Here is an 18,999-nt window from a genome sequence, read left to right on the forward strand (position 1 = left end):
GTCTCAAATCCCCCATGCCTGGCGGTATAGATGGGTCTTAAGTAGTTTACGGAAGACGAGGAGGGTGGGAGCAGTTCTAATCTCCGGGGGGAGTTGATTCCAGAGGGCCGGGGCCGCCACAGAGAAGGCTCTTCCCCTGGGGCCCGCCAGACGACATTGTTTAGTCGACGGGACCCGGAGAAGGCCAACTCTGTGGGACCTTATCGGCCGCTGGGATTCGTGCGGTAGTAGGCGGTTCCTACTACCGCACGAAAATGCTTCTTAAGTAGAGGCAAAAAAATCTTGAACACCTGGTTCTTATCTAGAAAAGTTCTTAAGTAGAAGCGTTCTTAAGTAGAGGTACCACTGTATTTTGTCAACTGTTTTGATTAATAACGTGAAATAATAGGAAACTATCACATTCCTAAATAGATAACAATAACTGAAAAAACAGTTGAAGACAGTTTGGTGTTTGAAACAGGATATTTGAAAAAACAGCATTTTAAAAATCCTTTAGATAGTAAAGCAAAAGGACTACATGATAAAATATATGTACTGATTCTATGGTAATACACCCTTGTAGTTCTGATCTAAAGTTTTAATTTCAACCGTAATCCATTTTAGAATATGTGGCAGCCACAAATGGGAGATATTTAAAAAAGTAAAGATTGGGCTAATCTTGCAATGACGTCTCATGCAAAAAAGGGGACAAGCCTTGATTATGTAGTCACGGTGGTCATCTTGACTTTTTCAAACTCCACTTCACTGTGAATGCCCATTAAGCTATCTCATCCAGTGCTTCAGATTTGACAAACTGATTTATGTAATCTTCAGCAAATCTTATCTGCACGATTTCCAGTGCTTATTTTATCCAACATCATTATATAGCAGTCTTAACTACACCATGTTAGTTTCATATCAGATGTCAGCTATATTGTAACATCACATTAGGAAGACTTAATTAGTTCAGAAAACGTACACGATAGAATGGTGCATATAGATCAAGGTTTTTGTTTTTTTTAAAAACACATATAGGAAAACCGTATTCAAAGGAGAACAAAACAAATAACAAAAAGCAAAGACTGGCTTTGAGGAATTGTAGGATAATGGAAAAACAAAAAAGGTTGACAGAATTATTGTTGGCCTTAAAAGATTAAAACATTATATTTTCTCATGTTACATAATGTATTGAATATCAACAAGGGTTTTTATTTTATAGCTGACTTTGTGCAGTTATATGAATAAAAGACTGATTCCTGATACAACAGATGTGTATTGAATTATTGCAGTTGTAACAGTACCGAGGAAGCAAGGGAAAACAATCATAAATACTAAACTAACTGAACACCTCAAGTTCACTAATGTGTGTTGTGAATATGAATTTTTTTCCTCTCCCCATCCCACCCCTCTCCAGCAAATTATTTGTACACCATGGAACATTAACAATCAGTTTTTATAAGTGCACAGAAATGCCCCCCTTTTTTACAGTAAAATGTTATCATGCCTAGTCTGAAGTAAACAACAGAAGTAAATTCAGATCACAGCTCCAAAGAATTTTCACATGCATATGAGTTGTTTCTTTCGATCGGTACACATACTGAATGAGCCATTTCTCTCTCTTTTGAAGTCGGCTGATTGATGAGTTCATGATTTATCAATAGGAAAAAAGAGAACACGTTATCAAAACTGGGTCCATCCTTAATTTTGCATTTGGCTGAAAAAATGCTGTCTGAATGGTGGTATATGTCTTTGTTTTTTTTTAAAGGTATTTTATTAAAAAGATTCTTTTCTACAGCCCCATGGTAAGAAGAAGCTTTAATGGGAGACATTTCATTGTGCTCGTACAGTAAATGAAAAGAGTCACACAAGAGTTTATTCCATAAAAGGTCCAGTTCATATAGAAATTCCATTTGGTTGTTCACTGCACACAGTTCAATATTGAAAACTTAGAATACTTTGTATCTCTGGAATCCTTCCATTATCTGTGGCTGTTATGTTTAACCCAGAGATACATCCCTCCTTCTGAATCTTGACAGCTACTCAATGGTCTTTATTCTACCTGTTTTATAAAGCAGATACTCGGACGATGTTTCCTCCTGAATACTTTGGAGAATCCTGTCTATTGTCTCCTTCCGGGGTAGTCACAGGTGATGTTGGGATGCTGATTATTGCTGTGGTTACATAAGGCTGCTCACAGTTTAGTTTTACACATTCTTCCATTTTGGCATTTAAACTGGATCGACTAGAGATGAGAGAAAAATAAATAGAAACAAATCATGTAAACATTCCATCTCCTTTAGGATTTTTATTCAATTCTAGTGTGTCAGAAAAAAAAATCCAACATTATTTGTTTATTTATTTAGATTCTCCCTTTTATTATTTTTAGAAACATCTCAAGACAGTGAACATACCTAATACTTCTTTATCCTCTTATTTTTCTCACAACTCTGTAACTTGAGTGGGGCTGAGAAAAAGTGGTTGTCCCAAGGGCACCCAGCTAATTTTTCATGCCTAAGGCAGGACTAGAACTCAGAGTCTCTGTTCTGTCAGGCTCTCTGGTAGACTCCTCCCAAAAATTCACAGGTACAAATTTCAGACACACATGTTTGAAAATTCAAAACAATGTTCTTTATAATGAAAATTCACTTAAACTAAGCCCTCTTTTGGTATAGCAAAGAGCACTCATCTCCAAACAAACTGGTAATTTGTACAAGTCCCTTATCAGTTCTGTGATACTTAGCTTGCAGCTGTGAGGCAATTCACAGTCCTTCTTCTTTCACAAAGTGAAACACACTTTGCTCTGGTTTAGTTTCAAAGGGGGAAAAAATCAGCACACAAAAGGTCAAAGTCAGTAAAGCAGTCACGAAACACAACGAGCAGATAATCCTCCACAATGGCCAAACCCACAGGCTACTATTTATAGCAGCCTCACTAATCACCCCAGCCCCACCCAACCACAGGTGGCCTCATTTTCTTTGATAATAATCTCTCGGTTGTTGTTGCCTATGCATCGCTCTCTGCATGCGTGGCTGTATCATTAACTCTTGTTTTGAATCCAAGGAGGAGCTAGATAATTGATCTCCTTCTGAGCTGTCTGCCACACTCTCCTCCTCCTTGTCACTCATGTCTTCTTGGTCAGCAGATTCCACTGGGGGCAAAACAGGCCTGCAACATGTGGATGTCTCCCCCACATCCACAGTCCTTGAGGCAGGAGCTGGGCCAGAGCTAACCACAACAGTCTCCTGGTTTTTACCTTGGTGCCTTAACTGTTAGATCAAACTGTATGTAGATGCTTACTGTACATGAATATCCTTTTCTTACATCTTCTACATTTACCTAGCTCAAGTGGATAAATTTGGAAATGCTAAATGAGTTTAGTCTATTGTTTTAGAACTGTTCATGGCTTTGATCCATAATGAAATTAAGTAACTCATATGTTAGCTTCAGTTACATAAAAAGTTTACAAACCACCATAGCTTGGAAGAAATGTAGGCATCATATTTAGAGACTGAAACTCAGCGTAACATGCACTAAAATTAAATGAAAGTTGGACAGGTTAATATGTTGTAAGAGAAAGTCTGACTACAAATACCTTGAGATGCATATTTACATACTGATTTATAAACTAACTTCCGCTAGTTGGGTCATAGGAATTTAATTTCCTGCCTGCAATCACAAACTAAACTAGTGTTTGATGGTAGCAATTGTTCACATTTAAGAAACATTTTCCCAAATAAGATTTTCTTAGTTGCATAAGGAACACAATTCATTTTTGGTCTTTTTGAAAATCATCTTATTCTTGTGAAATTCATGGTGATTTTCCTTAATGAAATCATCAAATTGCATTTATAATAAAATATAAATTGGAAGATGTAATGAAAAAGTACTGCCAGAAAGGCTGGACATTTTATTCAAAAGAATCATGTAATGAATATTGATACTAAAGAAATCCATTCACTTCTACCCTACAATTTAAGTATGACAAGGCTTTTTCTAAAACGATTTAGACCAGGGGTGTCAAACTCGATTTCATTGGGGGCTGCATCTGGGTAGTGTTTGACTTCAGTGGGAATGGCAGGACTGGCCAGGGTGGGCGTGGTCAGCTTGATGTCACTCATATCAGGGACACCTGTAGCAGCCCGAGTGCTCTGTCAGCAAAACGGGCTCCCAATCTCTGTTTTCAGCTGCAATCAAGCTCCATTTTCACTGACAGGCTTTCAGATAAGTATAATTGATAAAATGTTTAAATTTGCCTGGGCAAAAAAATAATAAGATGTAGAAATGACTGTTTGCACTTGTGGTGTTTCAAATAATAACCTGTACTGCAAGGAAAAGCATGTGTTCATGTCATGACACTGGCCCCTCCAAATAAAGGAAACGCATAATTTTAAAAAATTAAAAAGTGGCTGAAAATGTAATTAATCTAAGAATTTGGTGGGTACCTTTTAAATAGTTGGAGCTAAACTATCACGCTATGTCTAAAGCATGGTGTGAAACTGAAGGCCCAAGGGCCAAATTGGCCCACGGGGTGTTTAGATCTGGCTCGTGGGGCTACACTGGAAACAGTGAAGGACCAGCCCACATGTGCCCCTCCTGAGCTCCGTTTTCACTGGTAGAGGCATTCAGGGGGCCGTCCCAGCCAAAAGCAAAGATTGGGAATCTGTTTTCACTGGCAGAGGCCCTGCGGTTATTATTTGAAACACAGCAAATACAATCATGTATACATCTTGCTAATTTTTTGCCCTGGCAAATTTGAACATTTTATCAATTATACTTATCTAAGAGCACTTTTACAATGGAAGTACCTGTTTGACAGAGGTGTTCTTTCCATGCATCTGATCTGAATAGTGCTGAGTTCTTGGACACTACTTGGACGGCTGCTGATTACATTAGTTTTCGGGATGCGAAATGTCTTTTTGTGTCGTCGGGAACAGCAAGAGCTTGTCACTCCTTGTTGAGAAGAAAGAGAAGGACTATGGCTAGATTGCCGGTTGACTGTAGAAACCTCCATACAGTTTTCTTCATAGGTTTGCTCATCCACAAAGTCATGATTCTGGGCCACAGACATAGACAGAAAAAGTAGCATAAATGACATGGTAACAGTGACGTATGCAATGTACTCATATTTCATTGGCAGCAATTTTTAACTATAGTTATAGGCTATGTTTCTTTTTATTTAGTTCTTGCAAGGCCATTCTTAACAAGAAGTCAGACCCCAAATACTACTGGGTAAAAGTGTATGGCATTTCAGCTTAATGAATGGAATTTCCTTCCAAAGTATAACAACCTCCTCATAGCTACTAACTGGATTTAAGCGAATCTTAGGGTTTGAATTACTTAAACTTAATACTTAGAGAAACAAAAGCAATTACTTTTAAAACAAGCTGAGTCTCAGAGATTCTGAGACATATGGAATTGCTATTAAAAATTGCCAATACCAATATATTACCAACAGTAACACCAATTTAAGCCTTCTACTTCACTTCAGGCTGCATATTTTGGATCCCTGCGACAGTTTGCCTGAGATATTGTAGATAATTAAAACAATAAAATAAGATGAAGGGAAGAAATTGGGAGATGAAAAAAAAGAATATTTGAAAAGAAAAACAATGCTTTCCACAAAACAAGAATAATCAAGAGGATCAGATGTAGTTTTTGAAGTTATAGAACGGTGATGGTGAATCTTTTTTTGGTTCACGTGCCAAAAGACATGTGTATGCATGTCCACACCCATAATTCCATGCGGGATCCCTGCATATGTGTGCGTGATCCCCCTGCTCCCGACACGCAATGGCACATCTGTTTTTCACTCTCCCCAGGCTTCAGAGCCTTTCTAGGAGCCTGGGAAGAGCAAAAAAACTGGAACTTTCAGTTCAACTGTAAGTCAGCGAATGGTACATTTCCAGCTCCAGAGGACCTCCGGGGGGTGGGGACTGTTTTTGCCCTCTCCAGCCTCCTAGAAAGGCTCTGGAGCTTGGAAAGAGCAAAAAAATGAGCATTCCTCACCCCCCCCCCCAGCAGTGTTGTCAGGCTGTTTCTCAACTCTCAATGGGCCAGAAGGCCCAAAAATTAGCTGGCTGGTGGGTGCATGTGCGCTGGACTTGAGTTCGTGTTGATAGGGCTCCATGAGCCACTTGTGCCCTAACTTCTCCATGACGGTTATAGAATGATGAAATTTAGGACCATGAAGATATATTAAGGCCGGGTCACCACCAACCCATGATTTTACAAAAGAGCAGGTGATAACACAGGTAACCACTTGATCTAATTTCAAAGGGCAAATGGAAACCATAATGTTGAAAATAATATAAAAACTAACCAAGACCCCAATATAGATAGGATCTAATGTTTTAATCTGCCACGGATAAAAATTAAAAGCAGAAGTACAAACATTAGAACCATATAATTGATTTCAAAGTTTACCTCCCTTCAATTGAAGGAAACTTTTTCCAAGTCCTTCTTTTAGATGAACAGCATGTTGAATCCAACCCAACAATTTGTCATCAGAACTGGCAGAGGGAGCCTGAGCAATTCGTTCAGGAGTTCCACTCCTCATGTGATATTCCCAATAATCAACACAACTGCAACAATGCCCACACTGACTTGTTCTTGGATCAGTTCTCCTTTTGGCACTTTTTCCAGAATTAAGAACCAAGGAATATGAAAAGGAGCAAGATGCAACATATACTTTGGACTGCTAAACAGGCTGTTGGTGAAGCTCAATGACAAAAAGTGTGAATCACTATAGTTTCTTCTTGGATGCCCATGTGTAAATGGAACATTCAGCATAGCATTACCAAAGCATGGAGCAGTTCTTAAAGCAATAAGATCAATAAGATCACAAGGAGGCTGTTAGTTTATCATCTTACCGTGGTTTTTTCCAGACAGTGAAGCAGATGGTGGTGCTGGATTTCAAAGGAAGAACCAGATTTGCTAACAAAGGCCTCTTGTTCCTCACCATATAGCTGTTGATATATTGAATGTTACATTATTCTCATTTGTGAAGGAATGGACTTTAAATTGGACTTAAAAAAGAGCCAATCACTATATTCATCTATCATGGAAATATTAAATAGCATCAAATTTGTTTTCTTTTAAAAAAAAATGCTTCAGAGTTTACTTGATATAAAAGTCAAGACAAGCAAGTTACTGTTCACTGAATGTTTCAACATGACATTGATCATCTCAAATCAATCCTTAGTGGTTTTCAGACAAGCAAACTTTCCCCAATCTGATGTCCTCCAGATTGTGGGAATCAACCTTCCATGCCACCTGGAAATTAAGAGGGTTCAACAGTTTTGGAAATGAAACATCATTGCACTTATCAGTTTATATCAATGGGGCCAACAAATGCAGGATGAAAGCACCAATGTGAGTGACCCAGGAAAAAAGCAGGCTATCAGTGAAAAGTTGGACATGATTAGGGTCAATGCTATAGTAAATAGAACTCTCTAGAATAATCCCGGGGAAGTTCACAGTATTTCCATGAATAACAATAACAGTAAAATGTTAGTTCTAATTAACTATTGAAAATATTCTGCTACAGTTTACATTTGTGAAGTAATCAAGTTTTGTTTTCCTTTTCTATTTTTCCTCTCTTCTAGGCTGTCCTTTCATTTGAATGTTCTTGTCAATAGGATTGATGGTTTGTCATTTGGATTTCATTGTTTTAAAAGTTTTCTAAACTGCATTATAGGAGAAAAAGATATTTCTGCCATTCAACACAAAACCCATATCAATATTGCTACTGTCTGCCTAATGGCACCTTAGAAAGTGTACAAAAATCAGTATAGCAGCAACAAGCAATAAAATCTTGTTAAATAAATGAGTTCATGAAGGTGAGGGAACAATTGAGCCACACTTTCTAAAATAAATCATTCTAAGAATTGTGCAAATAAAAGACTAGTGCTTTGTTGCTGTTGCTGCTACTTCTGCAGTCAGTTTCAACTCTAATATTTCTCAGGCAGCTTAAGAAAGTAGTTAGTTAACTAGTGAATCAACTTTTGGATTTCTACCATACCCTGCTTATTATGGGAAGTCCTCAATTTACAATCACTATTGGGACCAGAATTACTGTTTCTAGGCAAGGCATTTGTTAAATGACTCATAACCAATTTTATAACTGTTTGCAAGAGTTGTTAAGTGAATAACTGAAGGTGTTAAATGAATCACCAAATTGTTAAGTGAACCCAGTATCCCGGATGGACTCTGCTTGTCAGAAGCTAATTAGATAGCTCACAATTGGCAATCACACGACCCTAGGACATTGCAACCTTCATAAAAATCTGCCAGTTGCCAAGGGCACACATTTTGAACATGTGACCAAATGGATGCTGCGATGGTCAGAAGGATAAAGACCATAAGTCACTTTTTTGAACTCTGTTTTAATTTTGAACAGTTGCTAAATGAATGATTGTAAGTCAAGGATTACCTGTGCTCTTTATTATTTCCTGCTCCATGGATGCACTGGATAAAAACCCCTGCCATTCACAGAGTATGAAATAAAATCCAGAGGGGGATCCATTAAGGGATCAAGAGGGAAAGAGAGTTTGATCTGAATATTCTTCCAATATAAGAGATCTTAGTCAAAATTTGAAATCTCTTTGAAATTAAAACCAAAAGTGATTTATGGTGGAGGCCAGAACAGTATGTGAATTTTGTGTATATTCATGCATGTATTTTTGTATAAACATATATGCATGGCAAGGTAAATAGCTCTCAGAAGCCAATTTTAGACCTATGGGAACTACATGACAAACTTACATGCTCTATCATATATTAATTTGACTTTGCAGGTCCCAGAAACTCAACTGGGACATCTTGCCTGAACTGGACTTGCAAAGCTCTTGCTAGTTAAGCGCAATAACTCCTTCTTCTGCCTGAGGGTGACTGTCATGGAACATTGGAAAGCAGCCTGACATTTTCCCCGATGTGAAACAGACAAAAGATTGCTGGGCTATTATTAAATAAAGGATGTTTCTGGATATAGAACACAGATGGCTCTTTACCTGCACCTGGTTACTGAGGAAGCCGTTTCTTTTGCTCTGCATATAAGCATTTGCAGTCCCACTCTTTGCTGCACGGATCCTTGCAAGCCGGGCTTTCTGGGGCGGTGGGGGGGTGGGGAGGAGGAGGAAAGAGAAAGAAGTGTCACTTGCTTTTATAGCCCTCATATTGTTTTCAAAGAAAGGTAATACTGCTAATTGAAAAGATTTCCCCTGAATACCCAAGCTCTCTAATCACCAAAGGGTCTCTTTCAAACTGGCTCTCCAGGTGCAGCGTTTCACATTTCCAATGCAAATGATCAAGAAGCATTCGTTTCTCAGCAGGCAACAGCCCACAAGAACAATGAATGGGATTTGAGATCATTTACATTTTTTCACATTGGACAGATTGTTTCTCCATTTCTACAGTCGAGGTGCTTGTGTCACCGCTGATACCTGGAGACGAGGAACCCTGCTGTCCTATCTTTTACTCTTGCACCATTTCTGAGTCCGCCACTAAGAAAAAAAAACCTCCTTCAGAAAAGTGGACAAGATGAAAAGGACTTTAGAGCTGTTCAACCGCAGAGAAGTGTCGTATGTGGTGATTCAGAAAAGTCTGATTTGTACAACCCAGCGAGAACCAAACTGATGGTTCTCTGTTTATCTGCTGGAAGGGGAAATTTCGAAAGCAATACATAGCATGGAGTGGTTTAAGTTACTTTTTTGGATGCACTCCAGGGTATTAAAGAATTTGAACAAAGACTTCTCAAATCGTCTCCTTTGATTTGCCACTATCGAGGGAGTCCAGTAATTTCCATCTTGAAGCAGAAACAACAGTTAATACATGGAAAATATGCTTTCTCCTCATTAGCCCAGAGAACACCATGAAGAAGTAAAAAGCCTGTGGACTGAGAAACAGCAATCTAAGAAAGTCATGCTAAATTAAACTCCCAAGTTCTCTCTTTTTACTTCTTTTTCTTTCTTTTTAAATTCTATTGCCACAATTGAATAAGTGGCTTTGTATTTTGTCTTACTAAAACCTAAATGGGAAAAAAAATCCTTCTAGAGCAAATAATGGTACAACTCTAATTAATTTACAGTATATCCAGTTTGGACTTTTTCTCTTGTAATTAGAAACATTTGTATATTACATTTCATCTTACACCATAATTATAATGAAATCATTTCAAAACAATCATAAGATTGCGAAAGGGAAGGCATATTCCCGTGGCTTGCATTGGCTGCCGATCAGTTTCCGGTCACAATTTAAAGCCCTGCATGGCATTGGACCAGAGTACCTCTGGAACTGCCTGCTACCGCACGAATCCCAGCAACCGATAAGGTCCCACAGAGTTGGCCTTCTCCAGATCCTGTCAACTAAACAATGTCGTTTGGTGGGCCCCAGGGGAAGAGCCTTCTCTGTGGCGGCCCCGGCCCTCTGGAATCAACTCCCCCCAGAGATTAGAATTGCCCCCACCCTCCCTGTCTTTCGTAAACTACTCAAGACTCACTTATACCGCCAGGCATGGGGGAGTTGAGACACCTTTCCCCCAGGCTCTTTTATATTTGTTTTATGTTTGGTATGAATGTGTTGTTTGGTTTTTAAAATACTGATAGGGTTTTATATGTTTTTTAATATTAGATTTGTTCTACTAAAATATTGTTTTTATTATTGTTGTGAGCCTCCCTGAGTCTTCGGAGAGGGGTGGCATACAAATCTAATAAATAATAATAATAATAATAATAATTATTATTATTATTATTATTATTATTATTATTATTATTATTATTATTATTTTCCCAAACAAAAGGTACTCTTTTGGATTATCACCTGTGCTTGATAAGGAACACACTATTTTAATACATCAGCAAGATAAAATTTTAAGTAATATATTCTTTTGTTCCTAAGATACAATGAAAATTTCTTTACAGAGTGTACTGGATACTTCTGAAAATACATATTAACTTCAGTTGTGTTACAAATATAAAGTGGTGCAGAAAACAGTGATATACATTCCAGAGGTGGGTTTCTCCCGGTTCAGACCAGTTTGCCAGAAATGGTAGTGATCTGCTGGTGACATCATGATGATATCATGGTGCTGGTCCATGAGCGCTGCCATCTGTGGGCACTGTCATGTTTTATTTCAATTTTTTTTAAAAAAAATCTGAGCATGTGCAGAAGCTGAGCGCACATCACTCCACATGCATTGCCATCTTGTTTCGGACTTTTTTTGTTTTTGGCTTAAAATTTTCTTTTGGGAACTGCGCATGTGCAAGTACATGTCCACGAGGCATGCCCACACAGCACAGGAGGAAAGTGCACAGCACGAAATGGCAGTGAGGTAAGTTAGAACTTACCCCTGGTCTCTTTCTTATAATAATCCTATACACACATATTCATCTTTGGCTATTTCATTGATACTGCATTCTGAATTTGTCTACAGCAATTACATTGTCCGAAATATTAGATATGGTGTTAGCCTAGAGTGGCTTACAGCAGTGAAAGTGGAGCTCCTGGGTTCAGCCTGTCAATAAGTAGGAAAATATCTAACTTGACTTTGCAGATGGTGTTCTCTCTTATGTTTACAGACCACTGCAGCCTGCTCTGGGATTGCATTCAGCCTTCGTTCTTGAAGCAACCTTGGAGAATGCTCTTCTGCAGCTTCAACTATGGAACCTGTTCTCATATGATTTTCACAGGTTCAATGCAATAGCATAGCCATCTCACCCAACTTCCAGAAGGTCTGGAGGCCGCACATGAGCATACCTCATTCTTGTATGGTATCCACAGCTTCTGAAAATTGTGTGAGAATGTGCTTTCAATTATAGCTATTATCATAGGTTGGCAAACACAGGCATATCATCTGAAATAGTATGGTATTTTGACATACATGTCATAGCTTCATCATCGCTGGCTTAGAGTTTAGCAAAGATTTCACAGATTTCTATTACAGTTCTAAATTTCTAAATTCTACAATTCTAAATTTCTTACACCGATAAAGCAAAACTTCCCATCCTACCACCCAAATCCTATAGGACAGTGATGGTGAACCTTTTTTTCCTTAGGTGCCAAAAGAGAATGGGCGCGTGCTATTGCTCATGCACAAGTGCCCACACCCATAAATCAATGCCAGGTGAGGGCAAAAATAGCTTGTTCCGCACCCCTCGGAGGCCCTCTGGAGGCCAGAAATAGCTCTTTCCCAATTTCTGGTGGGCCCATAGGCTTCTGTTTCATCCTCCCCAGGTTCCAAAGGCTTCCCTAGAGCCAGTGGAGGGTAAAAACACCTTCCCCCATCTCCCCGGAGGCTCTCTGGAAGCCAAAAATGCCCTCCCAGTGTGAGCTAAAAATCAGCTGGCCAGCCCAAATATGCACGTTGGAGATGAGCTAGGGGAATGGTTCGCGTGCCAGCAGATATGGCTCTGAGTGCCAGCTGTGGCACCTGTGCTATAGGTTCACCATCACTGCTATGGGATTTTAATATCCCAATTCTCTCTATTTCAGTGGACATAATCCTTCCCCTTTCCTTAGCTATCACCTGATCTTTGGGACTTAAAGTACTTGACACTATTAAGTTAATCATGAAAAAGAATACAAAGCCCCAAATCCACCATGACCTTCCTTTTATTATTCTGCTGCACCAAGAGAGAGCGAGAAAGAAGAGAGGAGAGAGAGTCTCAACTTTCTTCTAAGATTAAGTTGACCATGGGAGCAGAAAAGACACTACATACTTATCACTGATGGAAGGTAGCAGAGTTAAAGACTAATAATTACCATGTCATTACAAATTGAGCCTGAATTTTTTTTCACTTATTCTTGTTTTTTTTTAAATTCTAAATTCCATATTCTTAATCCTTTAAATTTGGAAATTATTAAGAATCTCCAGAAAATGAACTTGGAATACATGTTTTTGCAATTTCGCTTTGAAAAGTTAAATTGCAAAAGGAAAACCCAACTTTGGACTTTGATAAATGAAGATCATGAGCAAATAACTTTCTCGTTTCTTCCAAATTTTAGGCTGCAAATCCCTTCTCATTTTTTTTTTAAAATAGAAAGATAATATCCAAGTACCATTCTTGAGGGAGTGCGAGACTGAATGATGTCTGGAGCCAAAATCTAAGATATTAAGGTAAATCAATGGGAATATTCAAGCAAGAGCCTTGAGGCTACTGGTTCATGATGGCTAGTTTTAATCTAAGAGCCATGGTGGTGCAGTGATTAGACTGCAATACTGCAGGGCTACTTTTGCTGACTGTCGGCTGCCAGCAGTTTGGCAGTTTGAATTTCTCCAGGTTCAAGGATGACTCAGCCGTCCATCCAGGGGTGTGTTCTAATTTTCTTTGCTGTTGATTCACTTCATGACATGCCTTGTAGGCATGCTTCGCAAGCATCCTCGTGCTTGCGCAGTGCTAAAAACCTAGCTTCTGTGCATGCTTATTTCTTAGATAAGAAAATTTTATATATGTATACAGTACTGTATTTTACTTTACTATATTTTACTGTACTGTATTTTTTATATGTATGTATACATACGGAGAGGGGCGGCATACAAATCTAATAAATATATATGTATATATACATATGGAAAGGGGCAGCATACAAATCTAATTAATAATAATAATAATAATAATAATAATAATGATAATAATAATATATGTGTTTTATTCATATATATGTTTTATCTTAAGATGGAGACAAATAAAAAAAACTTTATAACCAAGATCTATTCACACAGAGACCTCCTCTTGCTTAACCATTCCTGCCTTCTAGCAGCTCTGTGTGCCCTAGCATCAAGACGAGGCCTCTTCTCTTCTCCTGAGTCACTCATGTGCACCTTGGGAGGTGCAGAAGGCTCTGGATGGTTTTCAGCCTCTGACACCAAATCTTCTCCAACCTCCTCACTATCAGACTCGGGTGCCAGGTGCACAGGCCCATGGTACCAAGCCATAAACATCTCTCAATCCTTGTGATCTGAGACCAACTTTGTGGGATGCAGATGGCCCACAGCAGAAAATACAAGTCAAATTAATTTTAAATGAAAATTCACAAAGCAATGAATGCTGCGAAGTGTTTTGAATCTTCATTTCAGGTGCTTTGCCAGACAGGTTAGCAAAGCTGCACACTTTCAAGTAGTTTACAACTTCAGGAAAAATGACAAAAAGGCAGAAGAAACAACTGTCACTCTTTATTCTGACACCAACTGCATACAGCATTGCACTTTTCCTAAACAGTAAAAAGTTTGTGTTTCTGATGGGCTGGGAATGCCATTTTTAGGTTGGATGTTTGTCCCTTCTCTGGCTGGCACAGCATGTGACCAAGAGTAATTTAGAAGGCAAGGAAAATAAGAAGAGGGTGAACAAAGAAGACAGCACAAAGTTTGAATTTTAAAAAAGCTTCATCTTCTAAGATCTGTAAACTGAACAGCAGGATTCGACATTGAATATCACAAGCTCCATTAGAAAGGGTCATTTTCTAGGCAACAAAACAAGGGCAAGCAATAGAACAGCATCTCCTAGTCTCTTAAAATGTGAAAAGTTGTTAACTTCTGCTAGTCATTTTGTAGAAAAATCCCTACACTGGATGCAGCTATTCTACATTTGTACTCCATTTTAAGTCAGACGCTTTTGATACCTGAAGTCAAATACAGAGTTATATTCCCAAGAATTCAATCTAGGATAGGTTAAGATGGAAAATGAAGAGATCTAATTGAAATATTTTTTTCAGATTCTTTTTAATGAATACATTTTTATGACTTACTTGGTTCCCCTGGTCAAAGTTTCATTGCTAACGTTACCATAGAATCAAATTAATCACACCAGTTTAGTTCTTTAATTCAGTGGATCCACAGAATATAATTTTAGGCAAGAAGGCGTGGGAATTATCACCAAAGTCTTCTAAACCTTAACATCAGAAAAGTGGCTTTTTGAGAATTAGCTTAATGAGCACATCCCAAATTATCACTTGTCTTAAATCACAATATTCATATGTGAAATATGAATATTGGAAACAATTGTGATTTAAGACATGTTATGTAGTCAAAATTTTAAGCTTAATTTCCAACAATTCCTGAAAGAGTTGGAAATTTTTCAGCCTGAAACTCAAAATGCAACTACCTAGTTTCAAGTAAACCAATGCTTTACTTAAAGAAAAGTACTTTTCTTTTGAATTTACTTGCTGCTGCTGCTGCTGCTGATGATGATGATGATTGGCAGTATAGAGTAACTGCCAATTGCTATAATTAGTCAAGTGATACATCTGCACTGAGTTTGAAGTTATGCTCAAAGCGTTTAGGGAGAGGCATCTGCTAGAAAAAAAATAGCAGAAATAAAAAATGACAGAAATAATAGGGAAAATCTGGTTGACAAAAATTGGCTTTTGTTGGTGTGAAATATACAATTTCTCCCTGGATTTTTCGCACATTATACTCCCAACCGAGAGTACTACAAACATGTTCTCCATCGATGCTCTTGAAAACTGTCCAGAGGCTTCAGTTTTTCTAGAATGCTACCACAAGTGTTGTGAGAGTAGGTTGCTACGTTCATGTAACACCTATTCTTCAAGCTGTACTGACTTCCAATACAATTAATAAGTCCAATTAATAAATACATTTTGGTGTAATTCAAGGTCCGATTTAAAGTCCTGTTTCACATAGGATCAAATTACTTGTGGAACTGTTTTTTCTGAAGAAACCTGTCTGCCTTACTTGCTCTCAAAAGGAGAACTCACTTCAGATTCTCTTTTAAATCTTGTCAGATTATGGGCCCTAGGAAGTGTGCCTTCTCTGGAATGAACTGCCCACTGCCTTTCCCCTCCCTGATATATGACAGGCCCCAACTCTTGCCTTTAGGGCAGGGGTGTTAAACTCACATCATCATGTTGTTGTCATGTGATGTGTCATGATTTTCCTCCCCTTCTTTAAACCAGGGGTGAGTGTGGCCATCAGGTGACATATCTAGCCTGCCGGCCATGAGTTTAACACCCCTGCTTTAGGGAATCTATTAAGACCTGACTTTTTTTCCTAGGCATCTGGGGCCAACTGAATGGGGTCCATTTTAGTTGTTTTGTTATGGTCACTATTTTAAATTTACTTTTTGTCAGACATGGCTCAGTCATCCCCCTCAGAAAAGCAAAACTCTCCTACGTAGCTTCTGCTCTGGCAATCTCACACTACTTATCAGAGCTTACAAAACTTTTGCCAGATCCATCCTCGAATACAGCTCATCTGTTTAGAACCCATATCACATCTCAGACATCAACACCCTTGAAAATGTTCAAAGATACTTCACCAGAAGAGCCCTTCACTCCTCCACTCAAAATAGAATACCCTACGAGACTAGACTTTCAATCCTGGGCCTAGAAAGCCTAGAACTAAGACGCCTTAAACAAGATCTAAGTATTGCCCACAAGATCATATGCTGCAGCGTCCTGCCTGTCGGCGCCTACTTCAGCTTCAACCACAACAACACAAGAGCACACAACAGATTTAAACTTAATATTAACTGCTTCAAACTTGACTGTAAAAAATATGACTTCAGTAACCGAGTTGTCGAAGCGTGGAACTCATTACCATAGTGGCATCCCCAAACCCCCAACAATTTACCCTTAGATTATCTACGGTTGACCTCTCCAGATTCCTAAGAGGTCAGTAAGGGGCGAGTACAAGTGCACTAGAGTGCCTTCCGTCCCCTGTCCTATTGCTCTCCTATATCTCCTATACCTTTCTTCTATTCCTATATCTCTTCTTCTATTCTTTCATTGATATGTTCTATTACTATATCTTCTTTTCTATTCTTTCTTAGATATATTTTACTATGAGTATCTCCTCTATAACCTTCATCATGTATTTTACTATGCCTGTATATATATACATGGACCAGAGATTTGGAAACCAGCCTTAAACAAAAAAACATATCATAATCATCACCATGTCAATCCTTCAAGTAATTGTGATTCCACCAACCAATCAAATCACTAAAACACAGTCACCCAATCTATTTGCTACATTCAAACCAAATCTCCACCCCCAACACTATATACTGTATAAGGAACAAATGGCAGTTGCAAACATTCCATATTTACAGCAGCACGAAGCGTATAACTTCAGCCTGATGATGGTGAATGTGATTTCACCGAAACGTCGCATAGACACTCAAAATATTACACGGGGCAAAACCCGAACTCAGAACAATCTACATATATATATATATATATATATATATATATATATATATATATATATATATATATATATATATATATTTGTTTTCATAAATTTTCATGGGTATATGTATGTAGATTGTTCTGAGTTCGGGTTTTGCCCTGTGTAATATTTTGCATGTTTATGCGACGTTTCGGTGAAATCACATTCACCATCATCAGGCTGAAGTTTCCAAGCTTCGTGCTGTTGTAAAATTACAACATCACGAAGCTTGGAAACTTCAGCCTGATGATGGTGAATGTGATTTCGCCGAAACGTCGCATAAACATGCAAAATATTACACAGGGCAAAACCCGAACTCAGAACAATCTACATACATATACCCGTGAAAATTTACGAATATATATATATATATATATATGTCACATGTTTTTTTGCTGAATTTTTTTGCTGAATTTGAAAATTAAGGGAGACTAGGATAGATCTATTTCGGCCTTATTTTGGCCTCATCAGCTAGCCATACCCACTGGGACTTGAACCTGCAACCTTTGCCTTGTAAGGCAGAGAATTATCCTCTAGGCTACAGTATCCAATCCCTTCAGCTCTGCACCAGGGAAGGGTTACATATTTTTTGTCGAATCACCCTGGTGTATCGAAGGAACATCACAGCTCCTTATTTGCCTCTCGGCCTAACCCAGGGCCATTTCCAAGGCAGTTAATTTTTTTGATAGCCGACAATTCTATCTATATGTGTCACATGTTTTTTTGCTGAATTTGAAAATATATATATATATATATATACCCACTAAAACCCTCATTGTGTATTGGACAAAATAAATAAATAAAATAAATTAATTAATTAATTTTTACTGAGAGAAACTGGATGCAGTAAAATCAGGCAGAATCTGAAGTCCCCATGCAAAGCAAAAGCAATTCTTTCCCTTTCTCAATCCCTCTGACCAGTTCACCCGGCAGCCAATGGGATGCCAACAAGATGTTTTAAGAATGCTGAAATGCTAGGCAGATAGCAATTTACACACAGGGTGGTGGACTTGAGTGGAACCTGGCCATAACCGGCTGTCTCTAAAGACAGTCCCCCTCCCTAACAACCAAGCATACAGCAGAAGCTGAAAAATCCCAAGCATGCCTTCTTGCCTTCCCCCTCAACACAATGGCAGGACACAATGGTAGACCTGACACTTTTATTTTCATCTTCATATATTGTGTCGGTCTTAATGTTTTGTTTATTTATGATTTGCTTTTTATTGTTGTTTACCACACTGAGTCACATCACTGAGTTGGGCAGCTTTATAGGCCTGGTCATAAATTAACAAATACTTTCAAAATCTGTTCTGCAGTGTTTATGTTTTTAAACCTGAAAATTGGATTATGTATAAGGGGTTGCCAGAAAAAGGAGAGGAAGAGAAAATTGCACTGCAGTTACGGAAACTAATGTTTAACTCTGCTAATAGTGTTTCTGTCAAATGAAGCAATAATTCAGTCCTAATTAACTCAATTCAGGTAGCATTATGTCTAGCATTGGGTGTCGCAATTGAAGAAGGGACAAACTGGGAATAGATCCAGAGGAGAGTGATGGTTTACTGAGGGAGCTGAAATTTATGTCCTTTGTGAAACAATTAAAAGTGTTGGTATGCTGAAGTTGAAGAGTGGATGAGTAAGTAGCAATTTTCAATTATCTTGAGAGCTGTCAAACTGAAGATGGAGCAGGTCTTTTGGATGTCACTCCAGAGATTAGGACTAAATATAGTGATGATTAATTGCAGAGAAACTGACTAAATACAAACTAAACTTTCTACGTTTTTCAGTTCTTAACTAATTGGGACATGCAAGTCTCTCCAGTTCTGAAAACCTTAACCGAT

At 38.4% G+C, this 18,999-nt stretch overlaps 1 protein-coding gene across 2 annotated transcripts in view; it reads right to left on the reverse strand.

The window, feature by feature from the left end:
• Positions 1-1,391: 1,391 nt before the first annotated feature.
• KCND2 (potassium voltage-gated channel subfamily D member 2) overlaps positions 1,392-18,999 on the reverse strand; it is a 361,625-nt gene continuing 344,017 nt past the window's right edge. Inside the window, exons 3-6 of one of the 2 annotated variants that reach the window (XM_070755450.1) lie at positions 8,988-9,083; positions 6,849-6,944; positions 4,785-5,032; positions 1,392-2,221 (exon numbers count right to left, since the gene is read on the reverse strand). In XM_070755450.1, the coding sequence (XP_070611551.1) occupies positions 2,044-2,221; positions 4,785-5,032; positions 6,849-6,944; positions 8,988-9,083 (618 nt within the window). In that variant the 3' untranslated portion in view covers positions 1,392-2,043. Of the gene's footprint in view, positions 2,222-4,784; positions 5,099-6,848; positions 6,945-8,987; positions 9,084-18,999 lie in introns of both variants that reach the window. The other variant, XM_070755448.1, reaches the window with a different exon arrangement.

This window comes from Erythrolamprus reginae, chromosome 6 (genome assembly GCF_031021105.1).
Source record: "Erythrolamprus reginae isolate rEryReg1 chromosome 6, rEryReg1.hap1, whole genome shotgun sequence".
Taxonomy (NCBI): domain Eukaryota; kingdom Metazoa; phylum Chordata; class Lepidosauria; order Squamata; family Dipsadidae; genus Erythrolamprus; species Erythrolamprus reginae.